This window comes from Glandiceps talaboti, chromosome 1, assembly GCF_964340395.1.
Source record: "Glandiceps talaboti chromosome 1, keGlaTala1.1, whole genome shotgun sequence".
Classification (NCBI taxonomy): Eukaryota; Metazoa; Hemichordata; class Enteropneusta; family Spengelidae; genus Glandiceps; species Glandiceps talaboti.
Window position 1 is genome coordinate 2674560 of NC_135549.1, and position 22637 is coordinate 2697196.

The 22637-nt window shown below is 35.0% G+C and overlaps 1 protein-coding gene across 3 annotated transcripts; it reads right to left on the bottom strand.

Annotated features, from left to right (window-relative positions):
- Positions 1 to 543: 543 nt before the first annotated feature.
- On the bottom strand, positions 544 to 21836 carry LOC144440508 (uncharacterized). 3 transcript variants are annotated; one of them, XM_078129906.1, is made up of 7 exons: positions 21797 to 21836; positions 21406 to 21486; positions 6068 to 6183; positions 5443 to 5556; positions 4679 to 4810; positions 2176 to 2340; positions 544 to 1759 (listed from the first exon to the last, which is right to left on the bottom strand). In XM_078129906.1, exons 3-7 carry the CDS (start codon positions 6141 to 6143, stop codon positions 1641 to 1643), a joined length of 606 nt encoding a protein of 201 aa, XP_077986032.1. In that variant the 5' UTR covers positions 6144 to 6183; positions 21406 to 21486; positions 21797 to 21836; the 3' UTR covers positions 544 to 1640. The 3 variants fall into 3 exon arrangements, with proteins under 3 accessions (XP_077986032.1, XP_077986035.1, XP_077986022.1); XM_078129909.1 differs by lacking the exon at positions 21406 to 21486 and having other exon boundaries at positions 21797 to 21823; XM_078129896.1 differs by lacking the exon at positions 21797 to 21836 and having other exon boundaries at positions 21406 to 21543.
- Between the last annotated feature and the right edge of the window lie 801 nt (positions 21837 to 22637).

A 22637-nucleotide genomic window follows, 5' to 3' on the forward strand; every position in this document is an offset into this window, starting at 1 on the left:
TTGGCAAAAATGAATATCAAACATAAATATTTCACAACAGTTCAATAGAAAATAAACCAACCTTTGACCTTTTTTAGATTAACTATGCAGGTTATGCTAAGTAATATTATGACTGTACCAGACCAGTACAAGTCAAGTAGGAATTGAATATTAACATATGAAAGGTACTTAAGATTCGTCATTGAAAACTATTTAAAATTTCTGGTGTTTATCAGAAAATCAGAAAGATTAAAAACCATACGAGCGGCATCCAGTTTGTATCCATGGTTATCTTAAGTTTATGTGAGCCACATAAAACTGTAAAAAAAATGTCCAAGTCACACAATGGCTGTATTTTGTAGAACATTTATTTCAAAAATGTATGTAGTAATTACAATTTGATTCACGATTTTCAAATTTCCCTGTTCCACTACAACAGGAAATGAACATAAAAGAAAATTTGAATTTCACGTTGTATAATCTATATCACACGGAAACTGACTTGGGAACACATTTCACGCACATACTGATTTTCTAAATTTTATACACATGATTGCGTCTTTTTAAAATGCCCGGGCATGGCAGCAACAATTAACATACCTAGCACATACGGCAATGGCATAAACCATTGTGTAGTCACGGGGAAATATACGAACACGGGAAGCACACATAAAGTGATATGATAATCATATATGAAAGTCAAGCGAAATTATTGACAACGTCCGTGTTGCTCTCAGAACATATAGGTCACCTTGTTTAAACTATTGTCATCAAGTCATTGACGTGACTAATATCACACGTGTGAGGTCCTTAATAAATGAATACTGACTTCTTATGTATATATCTTGAAATAAATCACTGAATTGCAAATATATCTTTGTGTTGGTAATGTTCACTACTCTTCATCATATTGTGATATTTGAGATCTACAATCTATATACCCCCGGTACATAGTGAAGTCCTATTCGCAAACACTTAGACTTGCTCAAGTCACTGTGGATATCTTACTTACTTGCTGCTCAAGTCAATGTGGATATCTTACTTACTTGCTGCTCAAGTCACTGTGGATATCTTACTTACTTGCTGCTCAAGTCACTGTGGATATCTTACTTGCTGCTGAAGTCACTGTGGATATCTTACTTACTTGCTGCTCAAGTCACTGCGGATATCTTAATTTCAATAAATTTGTTAACTGTTATTTATGACAATATACAAATTTCTGCGTGGAATGTAACATTAAGAAAGTACAGTATACAAATGAAGCATTTATACAGTGAACACACGACGTCGTGTATATGTTCTAAAAAACTCAATGTTCAAGTCAGTATAATAGCTGTATAAGTCCATATACAGGTAACCAGGTAGGTATGCAACACCAAAGACATGGACCGTTATTAGCACAATCCTTGTATACTCCCGGCTATTAATCGGACTTCCTTTGATTCGTCATCTTGAGATTGACTAGAGATCTCACGAAGACCTCGTTACTGATGATCGTGAGCTTTTATAGATCTCATGGTAATCGAAGGCCTCGTGCGACCCTCACGATTGGAGACCCCATGATGGAGATTTCTGCCCTTGTTCGAGGTCATGCACAGTTTATAGATTGAATTCATAGAGAACGACAAGATCCCTCATGTAGGCATTGCAACTTCGTCGCATTACACCATAATCTCTTCGGGGTGATACCTGTCTATGGTTACCACGGATTCTTGAGGGAATTTACACGGATGTTCGTGGGTGGGACTTTCGTATGAGTCATGAAGACGACATGGAAAACCTATTAACGATAAAAATATAACCTTGAAACTTTGAAATAGACATGTGCAATACGAGGTAGTATTTTACAATGTTTCCCGGCAAAATTATACAGAAGCTCGAATGAATGTCGTACAAAAATACTTTGATAGTCAGAAAATGATTCAAATCATACACTGAAATGTTAACAATTTCTAAATCTAGTACCCTTTTTGTTGTTTACAAATATCATGTCCACACACACACACACACACACACACACACACACACACACACACACACACACACACAGAGAGACACACAGGCAGAGACAGAGAGACAGACAGACAGACATGTACAGACAGACAGACAGACAGACAGACAGACAGACAGACACACACACACACTGGCGACTTGACAGACACAGACAATAGTTAACGACAGAATTCACAAACTTACCTGTCGTTGTAAGTACTGGAATCCGCGAAGCGCTGATTTGTCTATCCCTATAGTACTGTCCTATGCCATATCTCATGCACCAATAAACTACAAGTGTTAAAATAACAGTGGCCAATCCAAAGGCTATACCAATGACTGTAGATGTTGATACCACTACCCTCTTATCTGTAGTATACAACAATACAAGTAAATGACATACAACTATTCTCACACATTCAGTAAAACTTAAATACAACTATTGCAATAGTAGTCTAGAGATACCACTGATCAGAACGTCATTTTATGGGTGGAAGACAATTAAAACGAACTTCAAAGGTACCGAAAAGTCTTCTCTTGATTATTAGCGAGATGTAGTCGCGCCAAACGACTGTTTGAAATGAAATGGTTTTGATGTCGAGTTGCATCTCAGTTGTGAGTTATGACAACGATATTAAACACGTTTTTATGAACAATGTAGGAAATTCATTTCACCGACAGTTCAAAGTATTCGGCAGACAAGACTATTTAAGCTGTTATTTCTGTAGGTCACCTACCAATTTATTAGTTGACGACATAAAATTTAAAGAATATTAAAAATTAACAATCCTGTTCTTGACACCTTGTTGCTTATCTTTCTTTTTCTCTTTTGCAATGATAATGACTCGACACTGTTAGTAGAACCATATACGAAATGGTAGAACGTACAATTATCAAATAGCCGTATACAGACACGTGTATGATCAACTTATTCTCGCAAGCCAGGGTTGCTGAAGCAACGAAATCTGAAGCCCCCTTAGGTTTGTGGTTTAAGACATTGGATAAATTACACCATTACAATAAATGTTTTGAATAGTGCCGATAACTTTGGAATACAACACCGAGCTGTATGTATGGTGTTTTGTGACTTGATTTGAAATTCAAAAACAACTAGGAATAATATTTAAGTCAATGTATCAATTTGTGACGTACACAACTTTAGGCATTGTAAAAAGAATCACTATTTCAACTGGAAAAGATAATCTTGAAAGATAAGCCAAGTTATGTCATTACATTTGACAAGAAAGGTGCAATGTTTAGTTGCTTGTAGGTTGTAAGCTTGTGTTGAGCAACATGTTCCTAATTAGGGGTTTGAAGACATTAATGTATCGTCTATTCTTTGTGAACATACATACATAGCACAGTACAATATAGTTACTACTTAAGAAATTGGAATCTATAGTCAACAGCTGTTGGACCAATGCTAAAGTGTCATTAGAAAAAAACAACTATGTATAAATAAGTACAAAACGATGCAAACATCTGGAAAATAACATAAATAATATGAATAATGAGTTATAACATTAGTGGGTGATATTTTATAACAAGAAAAGGAACCAAGAAAACATCTTAAAGTTATTGATTCCACCATAGACCCTACACATGTAGGGTCTATGCTTCCACCTTGTGATAGAAACTTTCCAATTTTATATCTCGATGGTGGATTAAACACAATTATAGTTGTTAGTTTGCCTCTAGTTTCCTGAAACCACTTTTGTTAATACGCCAACAAATTGGACACTTGCCAAGTGCCACTTTAGCTGCAGACACATTAATCATAGCTTACAAATGTCACAATATTAAAAAAAGGACAGAAGTACCCCATTGTGTGTGAAATGGCGATGTCAAGCGGCCATAATTTGGTGCCAGAATTACAATAAGATAGAATCCTACTGGAATGTAAATACACAGTACGGTATATTATATTATTATATTAATGTAATATTATAAAGTTTGAATGCATAAAATCGATGAATCGTAAATAAAGGGGCTTCCTCCTTCGGATAGGATGGCATAACACATGATCAAAATAGAAAATAAAGTAAATGTACATATAAATGCATACACCTAGTTTGGCTCACAGCCTTTGCTACGGTAGATTTGCGTCGGTTTAATAGTGTCAGCGTTATAGGGTAGGTCAGCACAATTTTTTCTCCTGGGAAATGAAACGAAGTATATACGACTTCAGATTGTTATCAGTTAAGTGATACAAGGGTTCCTTGAATTCTTTATCTAACGTGTCTGAATACTCGTTTTGAGTTATGCCAACATCAAATGAGGTTGTGCTACATCCATAGTAAAAATTTAAGCACCTTTCATCCTGCAACAAAAAGTACCCCTCCCCCGAAAATCCTCCAAAAAACCCCAAAACGTATAACCTGAGCTTATGTTCCTTGAAATCGTTCATTCTCAAATCAGTGTTCAATAGTTATATTTTATAATCAAGTTCACTTGGTTTGAAATTACTTCAGTTTCTACAGGAACGTGACGTTATGTATACAATAATCAGATCAAAATATTTAAATCAGTTTATGATTTTACATGATTTTTGTATGACTTTTTAATCTGAGAATAATCATAATTTTTTGGGGGATTTTATTTACAAAAACAAGCAAAGTGTTGAGTTTTGACATAAAGGTTATTTGTATCGAATATTTTGAAATATAAAAACGTGATTAATTGAGAAATTACTCGATGTTATTCTTACCCTTGCTGACTTGGCACCGTTCACCATAATAGCTTGGTTCACAAGCACAAACCCCTGTTTCGTTGCCACATTTACCGTGGGTTGTACACTCTGTGTCGTAACGACAATCATACCCAAGTTTTCTACGGGTATCTACGGGAACAATGTATGAATCCAGACTTTCAGTAAGTAGACTTGAAAAATCGTTTAACTTAAAAAATGCAACTGATAAGACAATTTCTTAAAAAAGCAAATGTTTGTTTTCGATAACGCAACTTCAGAAAATACGGTAGGCAGGTAGGAATTATATTTTATTCTATGTTTTGGAAAATTACCTGAACCTTAAGACAAGACGTTCGTTGGTCACAATACTTATGCGATAGTTTGATGAGGTGTGAAAGAAGTAAATGAAGACAATTTATATGTGAAGTACACGATTGAACACACTATACAGACTGAACTCATTTCACTGGTATGAGAGTTTTGAGAAAATGGACGACCAAAGATACTTTGGCTAGAAGATTTACACGGAGATAGAAGTAAATTCTCACCACTTTTACCCTTTTGAATATAAACAAATGCTTAGAGCTAATAGCTGCTTAAACGAGGGTCGGTCGTATTATCGGAAACACACTTTTTTATTTGGCCTAACAACAAATCTAAGATTGAATTATACTGACAGAGTTGACAGCTCGAGATATAGGATTACCAACGAAAAATTAAAACGCAACAATGTGTTCTTTGCTTATAAACCATTTTAAAGGTACAAAGGCAGGCAGACATACCAATTTCACAGTGAACGCCATAAAACCATCCACCACAGACACAGGCTGGTGGGTCGTTGTGAAACACCGTACAAACTCCTCGGTTGTTACACCCATCACACTCTTCGTCCGGAACTACATATAGGAAATATGAAGTAATCGTATTTTGAACAATATGTAGACGTAAGCACATGACTCTTCCTACGTTATACTACTGAAAGTGTTGGAAAAAATTGAATTTGAATGGACTAAAGAAGAAAAGAACAATATAGCAGTTACTACATGACGCTATAGGTAAAATCACCTCCACATGTCACAATAGGTAATATTTATTTCTTTTATAGCGCATTACATAATCAAAGAAAATCTCAATGCGCTTCACACAAACACTATATTTAAAAAAAAATCAAATATAAAAAAACATTGCATTTGTAATAATCACTAATACTCGTAATAGAACCACCTAGATGATGGGGAATGACTGGATGGAATAATTACATGTAAAGTCCTACTAAGGATTACGAGTGGCTGTTTGCCTGTGTGTGTGTGTGTGTGTGTGTGTGTGTGTGTGTGTGTGTGTGTGTGTGTTTAAGTACTGTTTTTGCGACTATAGGTAATGTAGGTTAGGTGACGGACCAGTACTTACCCTGTTTTTCACTTATTACGGCTGTTATACCCGTATTGCACAGTAGTAGAACTAAGATCACACAGTACGGGCTCATCCTATAGTCTATTGTCCATATTTGAAATAGAACAGTTACTCTGAAATAATATATAAAAGGAAACTAAATGAGTTGTGAAACAGATAGCGTTGTAATGTAACCATCAATACTATCTAAAAATAAGGTATTTTACGACCATGACATTTCTTCCTGATATTGGTGGATGATAAATTACAAAGATATTATATCACAGTTGAAAAAAACCCCACAAAGACGGCACGAACTCCACGACTACGTGTTAATAATTACAACTATTGCAAGGGTTGCACCATCTTCTCAAGCTGTCATGACATCGTAAAAGTTTGTAATAAAATATGTCAAAATGAGGCAGTTGAAGCCTTGTAACATGTGTGACCTGTCAAAGGGCACTTTTTATGATATTTGTGTATGTTTTGATGTCAGGTTAATATTGTAGTCAGTTTGATACCACGTCAAGCGTTCATATTCAATTAAAACTGAACGCAGTGGTAGAACAAATCGGACAGGTTCCATTTTTGAAAGATATTATTTACATCCTGAAGATAAATTCATGGGTGACATTTTGTGATCGACATATTTATTAGCAGACGACGTAATTTGTTGCACAACAAAACATAAATAAATACAACGTATTGATCACATGCTGTCAATGAAACACATATTGCTAAACCAGGAAATGTTGTTTAAAATTAGACAGATGAAACCGTAATATTTAGAAACACAGTTCCATTGAATATAAAGTAGGTCTGTCAAAAACATAATGCGGGTTATGTTATGTTATTGTTTATTAAGGTGTTCTTTGTGGACTTATTTAAATTATACAATGCTTAAATAAATTTACAATCAATAGAGCTACATCAATCCCTGTGGGTAAAACGTTATATATATATATATATATATATATATATATATATATATATATATATATATATATATATATATATATATATATATATATATATATATATATATAACTCGGTGAGTATCAATCTGCTAAGACAGTGCTCTATACCGCAGTGGCAGGGCGTAAACTATATATATATATTATATATATAGATATATATATATATATAATTGAATGGGTGTTGATATAACCACATAAAAGTGCTCAATAAGGTTAGTAAAGCGAATTATATACAGGTTTTGAAAATATGAACAAAATTACATGCTATTGACCCTACCGAACTGTTTCGTGAGGTGTGTAGGGTCAATAGCAATAGCAATAGCGTTGCAATGTAACCATCAATAATATCTAAAAATAAGGTATTCTACGACCATGACATTTCTTCCTGACATTGGTGGATGATAATTTAAAAAGATATTATTATTTCCCAGTTCTGTAGGGTCAATAGCATGTAATTTTATTCATATTTTCAAAACCTGTGTGTATATATATATATATATATATATATATATATATATATATATATATATATATATATATATATATATATATATATATATATATATATATATATATATATATATATATATATATATTTGTACACCGGCGTGGGCGTTACTTGTCAAGCGACAGTGATTAATCGGGCGATCAGCCAATCAGGTGTCCGCAAACTTCCCGCTTCAAAATCCAGGGAGCTGAGAATATGAGAAATACCATCCGGGTAATGAAAAGTCCATACCCGGAGTATATTAGACAGACATGGTAATGAAAGTCAACATCCGGAGTATATTAGACAGACATTGACTCCAACAGGAAGATGTTTGTATCGAAGTATCGAGTTTGTTATCAACCAGAAAGAGCTGTCAAAATGAATGATTGGTGATGGCGAAAGCCCAACCAAATAAACGTCAATAGCTTGGTTAGTGTGTGTGAACCTTTCAGTAGCTAAGCATGTCTTGTCGAAAGCGACGCTTCGCTCAGTTTACATTTAAGAACATGGAGAGTACAGAGAGTATCCAACTTCATTGATGTATGTCTTCTAACTCCAATGTAAAAATATCCTCTGAGAAAATGCACAGTACAGCAGACACTGTATTTGAGAACTTGTAGTGTGAAGTGAGTGTCTAATTTTGTTAGGGGGTGTATGTGTATTAGCTAGAGTGTATACATAGCCCGGAAGATATGCAGACATGCACGATGGCGCAGACACTGTTATTATTATTATTGTTGTTGCGGTGGTATGATAGCAGTGTATGAGTTATCTCCGGAGTATATTGGAATTCGATCTCAATACACAACAAAGGAAATTAGCCGGTGTACAAAACAGATACAATCCGGCCAATATGCGCCTCGCTACCGCTCGACGCATATTGGTCGGATTGTATCTGTTACATATATATATATATATATATATATATATATATATATATATATATATATATATATATATATATATATATATATATATATATATATATATATATATATATATATATATATATATATATATATATATATATATATATATATATATTTGTACACCGGCGTGGGCGTTACTTGTCAAGCGACAGTGACTAATCGGGCGATCAGCCAATCAGGTGTCCGCAAACTTCCCGCTCCAAAATCCAGGGAGCTGAGAATATGAGAAATACCATCCGGGTAATGAAAAGTCCATACCGGAGTATATTAGACAGACATGGTAATGAAATGTCAACATCCGGAGTATATTAGATAGACATTGACTGTGTGCGCAATATACTCCAACAGGAAGATGTTTGTAACTAAAAAGTATCCAGTTTGTTATCAATCAGAAAAAGCTGTCAAAAATGAATGATTGATGGTGGCGAAAGCCCAACCAAATAAACGTCAATAGCTTGGTTAGTGTGTGTGTGTCCAGTAGCTATAAAGCATGTCTTGTCGAAAGCGTCGCTTCGCGCAGTTTACAGACACTGAAATTAAGGAAAAGATAAAAGGAAGAATTCCTAGAAATACCAAGAAGAGTACAGAATGGGCTGGGCGAGTGTGGAATAGCTGGTCAGAGGAGAGAAATGAGCACAGAGTCGGTGATTTCCCCTTAATTCCAAAGTTACAAGATGTAATAGAAGTAAAAGAAGAAGATCTGAAAGTATTCCTTGTGCATTTTGTAGTGGAGGCCCGGCGAGCTGACGGCAAGGAATACCCCGGTGACACGCTGTCCCAACTTTGTGCCGGGATACAAAGGTATTTGAAGGAGAATGGACGTCCAGAAATAAACTTTATGGACACCACAAATGGAAAGTTCCATGACTTCCATGCTGCCTTGAATGCACAACGTAAATCTCTGATGTCAAAGGGTGTCGGGGCAGTGAGAAGACAGGCAGAACCGATCACAGAGGAACAGGAAAAGAAATTGTGGGATATCGGAGAGATGAGTTTGAATACCGCGATCGGGATGTCACAAGCTTTTTTCTTTTACATATGTAAAGCGTTCGGACTTCGAGGTTGTGATGAACATGTACATTTAGAAGTAGAGCAGTTTGAAATTGGTGAAGATGAAGTTGGAAAATATGTAACTTTCATAGGACGCACAAACAAAACATACAATGCAAGTCTGGAACAGCGTCATCTCCGAAATAAAGTGGTTAAACATTATGAGGATAGGGATAATGAGAGATGCGTATACAATATTGTATACACGTACTTGAGGCATATTCCACCTTACGGTCGTGTGTATCGGAAACCTCTACCAGACACTGGCCATGGAATAGAGTTTCGTTTCAACGAGACGGTCGGTAAGCACAAACTTGAGAAGTATGTAAGTGGTATGATGCGTCGGGCTGGTTATAGTGGACATTACACCAACCATTCTATCCGAGTGACTCTTGCTACTACTCTGTATCAAAAGGGAATAGACGAACAACTGATTGTTGGGAGAACTCAGCACCGTTCGTTAGCAGTGAGAGAGTACAAGAGAACATCCAATGAACAACAAAAAATGATAAGTAAAATGCTGGACCCACCCAAGGAAATATGTGAAGTCAAGGAATTGAAAGGGCAGACACAGCGAAACACTAGCCATCCATTTTTAACCAGACAATCCCAGACCTTTGAGAGTTCGTGGAATCCATCCATGCGATATACACTAACAGCTAGCATGGCATCAGAGTTAGCTAAAACCATGAAACCCGACGAACAGGTGGCCAAACGTACGCGTAAAGGGACGAATCCAACGGCAACCGAACCCATCAGTTGTCCTAATTGTCGTGAATGGATAGAATTAACGCCAATAGAAGAACGAGAAGTGCTTGATATTTCATCACTACCAGAGCTTGCAAGCATTATAGAAGAGAATGACGATGAAGAAAACATTATTGGAAGTGGCAGGGAAACATCTGGAGAATTTGGGAATAGTATTGGTCATGACAAATCCAAAAGTGTAGAAGTGGGGGAAGTAATCATACCAACCGAGCCAGTTGCATTGAAAGTGAGTGTATTAAATAGAGAGAAGAATGGCCATGATTACAAACATAAAAAATTCAGACACAACATAAGTGTAGGACAAGCCGAAATATCGGGTGATAGCTCTGAAACAGGGCCCTTGTTGTTTGAGATCGATAATGATAAGGAGATGATGCCTAACTTTGACCTTAACTTTGACCCACTGTTTTCATCAGACACTGAGATCGATCCAACGGGTTTAAAACTTGAAAGCAGAACAACGGAAGAAAACGATGAAAAGATCATAACCGTGTCCTTGCAAATAAAGTACAGAGTGAAAAATGACAAAATATAAATACCATGCACTGTATTCTGAGGCCATTGTTATTTGTAGTATTGTGCTAACGTTTGGCTGAATGTGACCATTACGTAATGTAATGTAACCATGGTAATGGCATACATTTTTTTAGGATTATACATTCCCAATTGCTGCATTTCAATAAAGAAATATGTATTTCGTTTGAGAACTTGTAGTGTGTAGTGTCTAATGTTGTTGGTGCATGTGTATTAGCTAGAGTGTATAAATTCCCCGCACAGACATTGTTATTATTATCTCCGGAGTATATTGGAATTCGAAAGTCAATACACAACAAAGTTATGTCCGGAGTATATGGGAAATCGGAAGTCAATACACAACAAAGGAAATTAGCCGGTGTACAAAACAGATACAATCCGACCAATATGCGCCTCGCTACCGCTCGACGCATATTGGTCGGATTGTATCTGTTACATATATATATATATATATATATATATATATATATATATATATATATATATATATATATATATATATATATATATATATATATATATATATATAATGTATTTGCGACACATAATAACAGCGACAAAGGAAAACAACACAATAGACGGCTCTTTGTATCTTACTTGATACTGTATTATTTACACCGTTCTACAAATAATTGTATTGAGACTGTTTACTCCACATTTTTACATATACCGAGTTTATATATACTCTCTAGTTGCACTTGGTATATAGCTGATCACATCCATTCTGTAAGTAAATATTACTGTCTGTAATACCTAGGGGGCCAAAGAGGATTACAAGCCCCAATGTGCTATGTCCTGTACAACCAAATTTAAGTGGACAACCTTAGAGGATTCTGGAGTCTTACTTTAGTTTATACATTAAATGACGACTGAGTGATATTTTGGAAATCTCAAACTTTGTGACACTTTTACTACAACTGCAAAATGATCTCATTGACAAATTATAACCGTAAATTCTATTTTAGTACACATGTAATAACTTACATACACTTCTATCAGTTTGGAACCAAACGTGTATACCATATACATGTATGTACATTTACAATAACGTAGTCATCTACATGTTGTTTATTTTGATTGTGTCTGACCTCCGTGGAAAGTTTCCGTTAGGCTGTCACCTCTAGGATACTCTTGGGTGTCAACAGAAGCGGACTGTGGACAACAAACGATCACGGGACCCAGTTTGCCAATTCATATTTTGTTGAACACCTATCCATCCCATATATAATGTAACATAACTCAATTTCATATTCTTTACAAATACATGCTTCCAATGTCGACTTTCGTATAATGAACTCAAACTATTTTCACTCCAAAACATCTCTTGAGATCGACTTCTTGACTGTATACAAAGCTCTGTACAACTACCACTTGTAATAATTGCCTACACTTGTAATGAAAATAGCACAGCTAAAACAACAACTTGAAACAAACTGCATAACTGTCGTCACTTCAAGTTATAGTAGTTTTTGTGAACGGCAACATGCGTGTCAAATGTAGGTCACCTCTCAGATCAGTAATTGTTACAAGTTACAACAACTAAATAGTTAAAGTATATGGTACCTAATTAGACACTAGAATATTTGTGCTGTTTCTTTACCGTTTAAGTACTAACTAGATCTCTTTATACGTCATTGTTGTCACTGTGATCAGTACATTAATGCCTCGATAGTTTGTGTTGTCTGCACTTATGAACATACAACTTGACATTATTCGATCCGGTGTCTGCCTGAAGGTAAGAACATTTAAAAAAAATACTTTAGTAACAAATGTTATTTTCAAACTGGTTTCATATTTAGGTATAAACAACTAACTGACCTCAGTGATCTGTACTCTTCAAGTGTAAATAAACGATCACAGTCTTTACGTGCCTTGATGCGGACATTTCTAATCTTACTTTTGCTACAATTATCTTGCATAAAGGGACGCTTTCTTTGGTTTATAACAAAGGTCTTTGTTCCCAGTCAAATGATTCTTGCACACGTGTATATAAATAACTTGTTATGGTTACAACACCTACGGCTTAAATATGTAGTATGCTTATGTATATGTTTACGAAACGGGTATTGCTATTGTACAATTTTAAAATTATGTAGCTTCTGTGATATGCAACAAGGTTCTTCGTTTTAATTGATGTGGATGGCGCGCAAAAGAAGCTTCGCCCTGACGTGACGTACCCACTAATGTTGAGCCATCCTCGCCGTGCACTGTCCACAATGAGAGTTTGATGAGGTGAAATTTAAATATAGAAAATTCATTTGCATAATTGCAAGGTTCTCAAAAACAATTGTCAGAACAGTAGCTGCAATTTATACAAGTTCAGTTATTTCTCTTACAGGTAAGTATCATGATGAAGATAAATTGGCATATTTTATGCATGCATGAAAAGATCATGTAACGTTCACAACTGCTAGACTTATAATGCGGGTAGTGTCTGTGTAACATCTACCATTCGTTACGACTATCACTTTATTTGCAATGTCTTCTTTGTATCTTACAAAGATAACGACACGTGTTGCCAATGTAATAAATCATATATGTCATCATGTCTTGTGTGCACACTCTCCAAGCCGTCAAGTGACTTTGGCAAAAGAACACAAGAAATTATATAACGTTATTTTGATGCATAATATTACTATGTACTTCCAACCAAATACTGAGTTCATGGAAAAAAAATAACATTTTCAAAATCTTGACACCACAAGTCATACTGGGTACGCTTTATGCTATACCGTCATACCTTTAAGAGTTTTCGTTACAAAACATATATAACGGCGATTTTACAGATAGCATTGTGTAACAGTAATCAATTGAAGTTTGAAATGAAATATGGAGAAGCTAGTCACACATCCATTTGTAACCTTATTTGGGGATAACATAAAATTATATTAGAAAACATTCAGGGTTTAAATTAGCTCTGTAATGTTAGTCTACTGTATAGAGTCGTGTCTACATTTCAACGGGACTTATTTTATATGTAACGTTATCGAACACACGTGAATAGTTTATTGGGTCACTTTGACCCCTAGGGTAGCATACGGAAGATTTTCCTTAAAAGTATTTAGTGATCGTGCAAACTGATAAGTTCAGCTTCTAATTAGTTGTAAAATGTTTGCATTAAATGTTTGTTTGGGGACGTAGTTGGCGCCATCTTGCACTAATTTGATCTCAATGTCTCCAATTTTCTATCAAGTGTGTCGTCAGCTACCGTTTGTACATATTTATATACTCTGCACTTTGCCAAGTAAAGGAAAGTGCATCACTCTTACTATGAATTCACTGTCAAGTTACACGTACTTTTTATATTGTTTAATCGATTTATAGTGTTATCCAAAATAGACGTACAGAATAGGTAATGTTCGATGCGTACATTTAAACCATGTTTATGACGAATATAGGGAATATTGGACAACACTGGTAACCATGACAGCCGTAACCAAGTATCAAATCTATACGATCTCACGACTTGAGATATCGAAATATCTTGAAGATTTTATTGTTGTGCAATCACGATTAATAGTGATAGAGGACATTAGAATAACAAATGACATGTCTATGGAACGCCATTAAACCATTTCATGGGAAGGAAATCGATTTTCATGCCAATTTTATCCAACATAACACGACTGCAAAGTGATAGCGCAAGAGGTTTTATGATAGAACATTGAGGTAACTGAACCATTAATGCCTCAGTCTAAGTCCTTGAATTGGTAGTGATATTATCCATGAGTAATTTTGCTAATACATCACAGACAAGTCCCAGATATCTGTTTGACTTATTTAAAGGTACACCTGTGTACCTATTATATAGTAAATTCAAGATAACACTGCATTTCATGCCCCTAATTATCCTGAAAGATACACGGAGGAAAGGTATCACACACTGCATTTCATGCCCCTAATTATCCTGATAAAGACAAGGTAAATATGGAAAGTAGATTCTTAGTTCGACATACTTTCGGTGACATTATGATTTGAGGGGTTAAGGTAAATAGCTTCGACTTCAAATCACAGTTACGATACATCAAATGATGTTCAATATTTCATGGATAAATATGAATCAGTTACTGTTGTAAACAACCAGTCACATTGTTTGTAACTACAAAGGGCTATTATTACCCAAATAAAAAAACGACAGACCTTGAACATTTAACAAGCAGTATGTGAGCTCAGGTCTTAACCTTGTCCCTTTGCCCTTTCATTGTCTATGGCACTACTGGTAACTAATCCGTATGTGAGGTATACATATGTAAGTATCCATGTACATTATTACCGTTTAACCCTAGGGTACACGACTACTGATTGTTGTCATAAACATAAAACATTATGTGAAATGAGTTTCAATAATTCATGATTACGAACAATATCTCACATATAATGGATAGTTATTAACATTGATAACCTTGCAATGAGCAGAATGTACGGTAGGGGACACGAGGAGAATGGAGGCCATCGATCAGAATAGTGTAGGGTGCTTTTTGATAGTATGAAATGGGGTCATGACATTTTATACTAAAGATTTAAACCAAATTAAAGACCAGGAGCGGTTACCTTGTATATTTGCACAAGAAAATACTTATGCGCAAAATACGCAAAATAAACCTATATCTATTTAAACCTTAAATCTTAAACCTATATCTATTTATAAGGCAGATAATAGCCATGGGAATGTTTGTTTATGTCTGCCTTAATAATATATTTGTACACACACACACACACACACACACACGCACACACAATATATATATATATATATATATATATATATATATATATATATATATATACATATAATTTCATTCTTCTTTCGCCAAGTAGAGTGCTCGATCACCTTGGAGAGCTATCATACATAAAAATGAAAGAAGACGAGTCTGATATTACATAGTGGAATTACACCAATGTAATATCAGACTCGTCTTCTTTCATTTTTATATATATATATATATATATATATATATATATATATATATATATATATATATATATATATATATATATATATATATATATATATATATATTGATATGGGTGTCTTACTGGAGAGAACAGTGCTCAATGCAATATTAGTAGAGAGAGGCAGATAATGTTACTGGAGAGTAAAATTCACTCTTTGAACAAATGAAACCTCAGGTGCAGTCGCTTACCTTGTACCATAATCCCTTGCTGTTTTGTCCACTTCATTTATCTATCATTTATTTATTTATTTAATTTACATACAGTCAGTTGACAACAGTGTGTCTGTCTTTATCTCATTATGTTCGTATACATGTATAGGGTGAATAAATATAGGGTCAATAGCCATATAATATTATGTATGGAAAGTAAAAGTGAATTATGGAAGACCATATTCAAGTATTCTAAGACCATATTCAAGTATTCTATGGTCTTCAATTACCTGTATGGTTGTGATATGTTATGCCTCTAAATGGCCCCCTAGAAATATTTTTTTTTTAAATGAGTCACCCATGTGAGAGGGACACACTCTTCTAACCAGACATTATGGTAATGCTGTTTCTCCGTCAAATCAAGATTCACGGGAAAAGCCTTACTGGCTAAGTATCTCCAAGAAGAGCCCAATGTGAGATTACTCCTTGCGAAATCCACATTCATTTGTAAAGAAATCTCCTATTGTATGGACCCTGAAATCTAATTTCACCGTTACTTTAACGTGGTGTACCAGAATGTAGGAGGGGGTTTACCGTATAACTGCATAGATAAAATATTTGTATGGTCTTTGGTGGGGGAGATGTAGTTCACAAATAACATCAGTAAAACATGTGTTTTGTAAACATACTAAATCATTTCCTGTATAGATGTATATTGCCTAAACACTATAAATTAGACACTGTGTATACATAGCTGTAAAGGCATTACCACAAAACTGTTGGCCGGTATCATTATCATCATGAACTTTGTCAATACCACGTGACCACATATTGACAAATCACGACGTTGTAAATGTATGGTGTGTATTTACAATATTGACAGCAATACGGTTTCGTAATAGTTTTCACACACTGATGCACAATGTTTAGAGGGTTCATCAACAATGAAATGATGGCAGTTTAACATTCAACAACTTTCTCTAGATCTCTCCATTAATGTTACTAATATTTACTTTCTCTTTGGGATTTATCCAATGGTTTGTTTTATCCATTACTACCTACTACATACATGAAGGATTATGTGCAAAGACCATTAAACAACATTTATCTTTTTTTTGTGATTTATTATTTTGACATATTTTAGACATGTCATGAATCACTCACTATACATACACCAACCTACAAGGTTCCAAGCTATTAAATTCAAAGTTATACTGTCTCTGAGGTACTTGATAACAGACACGTAGGTTATCAATGCGATACATTTCCTCTCAGAAATCAAAAACATCATACCCTGACATGTGTATGCAAAGAAGGTTAATTTTACTATTGCCTACGGATAAGTAACATAAGGTTACAGGTCAGACTTCCAGTTATATGTAATGGATCACTCTCAGCACATCTGTTTTAATATCTCTTGTGAACACTCGGTTGTTCAATAGGTTATTTATCTTATTTCGAACACATGTTCCCGAAAATTTTGTAAAAATGAATAATACATTACATTAGTTCAGCCATTGCTTTGATTGCAATAAAATGATGTCATTAAAACACTTGCAGGGGTTGGTGTGCATATCAACGAGGGCTTATTTGCATTAAAGAGTGTTTTCGGAAGGCATATTGAATAGACTAGCAGATAGATTTGATAGAGATAGACAAATATGATACGCTTAAAAGTATAAATCTAGATGTTGTGTATTTGGGATGTTTGTCAGACAGAAAACTGACTTTGTTTAAGCTGTGAAAAACCTCTAGATGGAGACATCATAGATAATGCTGAGTTGACATATTAAGTGAAACAGAATATTTACACAAAGAAGTTAAAAAAATGTGCCTTCCGTCAATGCCTTTAATATGAGGAATATATAGATTGAAAATATTCACAGCAGAGTTTTTAACTCGAATCATTCCATGCAGACATGTGTGGTCATTGTGTGTGGCGTTAATGTACGTTAAGTATTGACCTTTTGATTGGAAATTCATTATACACGATTCCCCATTAAGTTGACTAGCATATTTAATGTAATTCTAAAATTGAGTTGAATTTCAACAAATTAATCATCAAATGTCATATTAAACTGAAGAATACATGCAAGGAGAGCAAACAGTACTGTAGTAGAACCGGTTTCACAGTTTAGCATGTATACCTGTACAGAAACATGTTTTCAAAGGAATGACAGATTCGATTGGTGTATCAGAAACATTCAGTCATCGTAGCGAATGAATTTTGAATTTCAGTACATTGGGCGTTAAGTTTTATGTATTGAACCAAGTGTAGGAGCAAAGTTTGACTTTGTTCTTGATTTTGAATTGTACAATTTGATGCTTGTATCAGCTACGTACCTTCCACGGTCATGGTACAATATTAATTTCCCATAATTCACAATTCAAAATGGCGATCGTGCAAGTTCCTTTGTCCAGCAGATCATTGTAATAATCATAACCTTTTTCGTAGGATTAATACCAACCTACGTTAATGTACTTGTCAACGACTTATGAAATCTACCATTTTTACAAATCACTATCTTATTCTTACAATTTGAAAATCAACATCGAAATGAAACATTTTATGTAAGATTATGTGGAGTGCATTTCTTCTTCAATTATTAATCAAACGTCAGACTTAGCTAGTGCGAAATAGATAGGAAAATAGAAATGCTTGACGATGTAGCCAAAGATAAACAGACTAAAAGACAATATGTAAATATTATTACCCAAAGGATCATATACCTCATCTATGTTCTCTGGTACATGCTTTATTTATCATCTGTGTGTCAATTTTTTGTATTTACGTAATAGCTGGATAAATAAATGGATATATGTTATGCTTTATGTGTACAATTTTGTTCTACGGGCAGAGAGGCCACACTAGTTTTTCAGGCGTTTTTCTCTAAATGGTGACGTACCTGTTACAGTACTACTCAAGACGTACCAGTGGATGTCATCTTTGAAGCCATTGGGCCTTTTACGGCACCATCCAAGACGTACCTGTTACAATACTATTCAAGACGTACCTGTAAGTTTCATCTCTGAAGCCACTGGGCCTATTTACAGCACCTTCCAAGATGTACCTGTTACAGTACTATTCAAGACGTACCTGTGGGTTTCATCTTTGAAGCCATTTTGCCTTTTTACGACCCAGATGTATTATTTTCGTTATGTCAGCAGTAAAATATGCTCTAACTTGTGAGAATGATGGATGTGTAAACATTTTAACATTAGCAATTATGCGTCGAACTTTGTGTGAACCGTTCATAGATCAACCAGGGGTAATATTGCAGTATAAGCAGCTACGGATGGTTCGCGGTGGCGACAGGTGCATACTGGATAAAGATGCACTGGGATTGGAAAGAGATATTATCAATCGTTGATGAAGGACAGTATCAAGGGATGGAATGGATTGAACCAAGAATGTTAAACCTGGCCAAGTCTCACGAGTCATTTTATACACATTGATATATAGTTATTGCCTCTGTCTGTACGTCGAATAACATTGCAATGTCTATCTCGTCTTCAACCGGAAGCCGGTGACAGTTAAACTTACCATTCTCTGAGATAGAAACAATATACTTTATTCATATGTGGGAATACCCCTTAGAGTCAATATGCTATATTAATTTTGCACCTACAAATATGAACGCTAAAACATTATCATTTATCAAATTTCATACGTACATACACTCTCTTTCAAACCCGTGTACAATCATACACGAGGTAATCACTGGGGTATGACAAATCACGACCTTCCGCTTTCTGCATGCATGGAATACAATGACAAATATACAGAGTCTGATGATTATATACAACGTTATTAGTAACGTTTCGGGATGCTTCAACTAGATTTAGTGACGAGAAAAGGCATGGCCTTTAGTTTTATGTCGACGTATTTATTGCTTTAATATATGCATTAAAATGTCAAAGTTATGTATTTCAATGGCTTTAGAGTCGCAAAAGCTATTACATTGTAAATATATCCATCGATAAAGTAACTTTTCACTCGTGACGGATGAAAAAAAAAACCCACACACACACATATTTTTACATCGTTGCAGCAATAAATCGTATAGTTGTTCTTTAGAGCATGGCTGTAAAATATATGCAAATGTAGTTTCCATACACATTATTAATGAGAGTCAGGTATAGAGTTAAATCAATGTTGTGGTTTATTTTAATCAAGTCAGTAAAACATCATAGACTGCTAGCAAGTCTGAAATCGACATTTTAGCATTACATATGTTATGAACACTTTAATTTCTAGAGCAATGGTTGACATGCCGAAAATCGTCAATACAAATAAATATACGAAATACACGACGGCTTGCATATTAGGTGTGTATTGATTGATATTAATATTTACAAAATAATTTAATATTAATATTTACAAAATAAAGAAAATGTGACTAGGATCGTGATTAAATCGTTTCATAGATTGGTTTTATAACATAACCAATGTGGTTTCAGTAAAATGGTGTAAATGGGTACAATGACATTTATTATGGCTATGTAATTTAAAAACAAATGTATAAAGAACAACGTAATATTTCACATTTTTCATGATTGTTATCTATCATTATCGTGTTATGCAAACTCTTTACCTGTAACATGTGTGCATCAATGTGTTGACGATATAGTGCGTTCTCATCCTAGCTTGACACGTAACTATACGTGTACCATTCTTGCCGTATAAATTCTATTCTTATTTCATGTGTCTCAGATGATATAAATTAGAATCAAGTTCAAGTAAAATTAGGAAGAATTCCATAATAGCCAAAATATTGTCTATACCTATCTCCAAGATTGAAGCATCCCAATTTTTACACTGTTTTGTAATGATTTAGGCGCACGAATTCAATTCAATCACAAAAGATGCGCAGTTGGTGGTTTCATGTTCTTCAACTAAACATTTCGTTTACCAGGGCCATTGTACATGGACATTTGACTTGTAATGGTGCCTACAGAGGTTGGGTAAAAATTGCAGGTTGGTGTGCAGGTAGGTTTCTATGGCATGTTCAGTCAAAATATATATGGAGACAGTCAAACATTTGGATATCTGCATTTACAGAAATGATTAATTGCACGATTGACCTCAAAATATAGTAAAAACCGTCCATTCAATGTGAACACGTTAAAAATAAAAAATAATAAAAGAAAACAACTGATTCACAATTACTAACAGTCTTGTCAACGGGTGTAGTTATGAATACCATCTCAAAATGTATGCTAAGCAAGTCAATGGGGAATTACTGAAAATAGCTGGTTAAATATTGAAAAATGACGAAAGGTGGCCATTTTTGCTGGCTACTTACACCCCTAATGTCCGTAGTGTTCCAAATAACAACACCGAATACAAACAAGCGAACAAATTCGACAGGATAGGCAAACTGCACACAAATAGCATGAATACACTGTCAGAATGACACGGCACAGATCCTACAATGTGATACAAGTAGTATATATAATGTGTACTCACACATTACTAGTACAAGAACAAACATTTACTTACTCCTGTTAGTTAGAACGAAGTCCTCCGACTGAAGATCCTAATGGCTTCCATGTGAAATTCGTTTGTCCCTTGTGTCGTTTTCTAGAATACACAGTAGAAATACGGCACCAAAGGATGAGCACAGTTGATGTTTCCCAAACAAAGCGATTCAACTTATATGTATTACAGTTCAACATGTGTTGTGTTCAGATCCAGGCTAAAAATACCTAACGCTGTTAGGCGTTACAGCTGAAGTGAAAAGTGGCGGGTATATTACGACACAAGTATGATTATACAGCTTTGTAATCGACACGTTTGTAGTGACACAGCAACGAGTAGTGAAATTTGAGAAACGCACTGAAGACAACGTTCAATTTAAGCACTGATATGAATATTGTGTTGTTTTACCTACCAATCTCTGTATCATCCATCAACTCGATAGTGCTGTCGCAGATCGCGAACCACTCACAGCTTCGAAGAGGCGATATGCATGCGTATATATGTATGGGCGGACGACACACACACATACACACAGGTCATCAAGGCAAAGCAATGAAAAGTGGCGCTACAGATCATACCTGCAGGTTTAGAGGAGATGCATCCCAAATGTATAGCTACACATAGCCCATGTAGGTCAAAGAAGTCCGTAGGGATTTGGAATAATAGAAATGTAGAACTCAGAGAGAAGTAGAGGACTGGTATGTATACTAGGTCAAGATCACTAAATCCCTTCAGTCGTTAAAATGATTATTCTAATACAATATTTATGCATTTCAATAATGGTGGTGACTAACTTATGTATTACATGTACTCATATAGTTGTATACTTTACATACTTTTACATACATGAATAAATTTATGCTGGGTATTTGAAATGTTGAAATTTAAAATTGACTTGCAAATTGACGAGTTCAAACCTCGTCATCGAATTCCCTTTAATAATTAAGAGGATTGGAGAAGTTGATGAACCGTAATTCTGAAAGCTAAATGTATCATCCGGGACATATATATCATCCGGGACATACTTGTAAAGGTGTATACAAGAGGATAGAAAACATTCGCTTTCATGCGTTTTCAAGAGCCTGCCAGAGATAACCTTCACAGTACACAATTTTGAAAATCATTTCCGATTGATGACATCACCTGGGTGTCATTGTCCTGTAAAAGTCTGGCTATTACCTGAAGATACAGTTGATCAAACAAACAAACAAACAAACAAACAAACAAACAAACAAACAAACAAACAAACAAAC